The sequence below is a fragment of the Condylura cristata genome, unplaced genomic scaffold, assembly GCF_000260355.1.
Source record: "Condylura cristata isolate star-nosed mole 26May11 unplaced genomic scaffold, ConCri1.0 scaffold00050, whole genome shotgun sequence".
Taxonomy (NCBI): Eukaryota; Metazoa; Chordata; class Mammalia; order Eulipotyphla; family Talpidae; genus Condylura; species Condylura cristata.
The window spans coordinates 1,339,429-1,340,447 of NW_004567151.1; the positions used below are offsets into that span (position 1 = coordinate 1,339,429).

General features: G+C 73.5%; 1 protein-coding gene across 1 annotated transcript in view; it reads right to left on the reverse strand.

Annotated features, from left to right (window-relative positions):
- Window positions 1-488: 488 nt before the first annotated feature.
- FAM71A (family with sequence similarity 71, member A) overlaps window positions 489-1,019 on the reverse strand; it is a 1,625-nt gene continuing 1,094 nt past the window's right edge. The window contains exon 2 of the mRNA XM_004694902.1: window positions 489-1,010. Coding sequence (XP_004694959.1) covers window positions 489-1,010 — 522 coding nt within the window. The remainder of the gene's footprint in view (window positions 1,011-1,019) is intronic.

A 1,019-nucleotide genomic window follows, 5' to 3' on the forward strand; every position in this document is an offset into this window, starting at 1 on the left:
TGCAGGACAGCGAGGCCCCTGCTCCCAACACAGCACCTCGGGGGGCACGGAGGAGACCTGGCCGTCGGGGCCCGGTGTCCCCTGCGGATTCTCTGTTTCGCTTGCCCCTCGGGGCTTTGCCCGGGGAGGGCTCCGTGTCCACGGCCCCCCGAGATCGCGGCGTGCGCCGCCTGGGTCTGCCGACGCCCCGACGGCCTCGGGGACAGGCGCCCCGAAGGCTGCACGGAGGGAACAACCTCATGGCAGGGTCCCCAGGGCTCTTCAGCCGCCTACGGTCCCGTTCTGGATAGTTCCACATTTCCAATCCCGGGGATGGAAACTTGGGGCGGGGAGTGTGCAGGGGGGGGCTGGGACCGCGGGCTGGTGACACCCCGGGCCCCCTGTGAGGTCCCCACTGCCGCAGACACAGACCCCTGGACACGAGGCTCTCGGATTCTGTGGTTCTTTATTTCAACTGCAGCGAGGGCCCTGGGCAGGCTCCGGGGTGCCTACGGGTGGCCTTGGCCGGGCCCCGGGTCCGCGCTCTCCAGGGGCACGCCGCCCGCGGCCTGGGGCCCCTGGGGGCTCCCCGCTGGCTTCTCGATGGCCTCCGTGCTCAGCTCGCCCGCGGGCCGGGGCGGGGGGCCCGGGTCTCTCCCCCGGGGGGAGGCCAGCGCCCTGGTGGCGAGGTTGTCCTTGACGGTCTGCAGGAAGGAGCCGACCCTGCCCAGCGTCTTGGTGGTGGGGCCGGAGCTGACCGCGGGCAGGCTCCCGGCCGGCTTGCGGGAGGCCCTGGACTCCTTGGTGGCGGGCGCGTGGCCGGGGCCCTTGTGGCCGGAGCCCCGCCCGCTGCCTGCGAGGCTTCCGTGGCCCCTGTCCTTCCTGTCGTCCCTCGAGGCTCTCCGGCTGGCCAGGGACCGGCCACTGGGGAGCTTCCGCGGGGTCTTGTCCCCCGCGGCTGTGTGGCGGCTCTCGGGGGGCCTGTGGTGCCCGGTCCGGAGCGTCCTGTCCTTCTCCCTCCGCTCCCGCCTCTCCGGTCT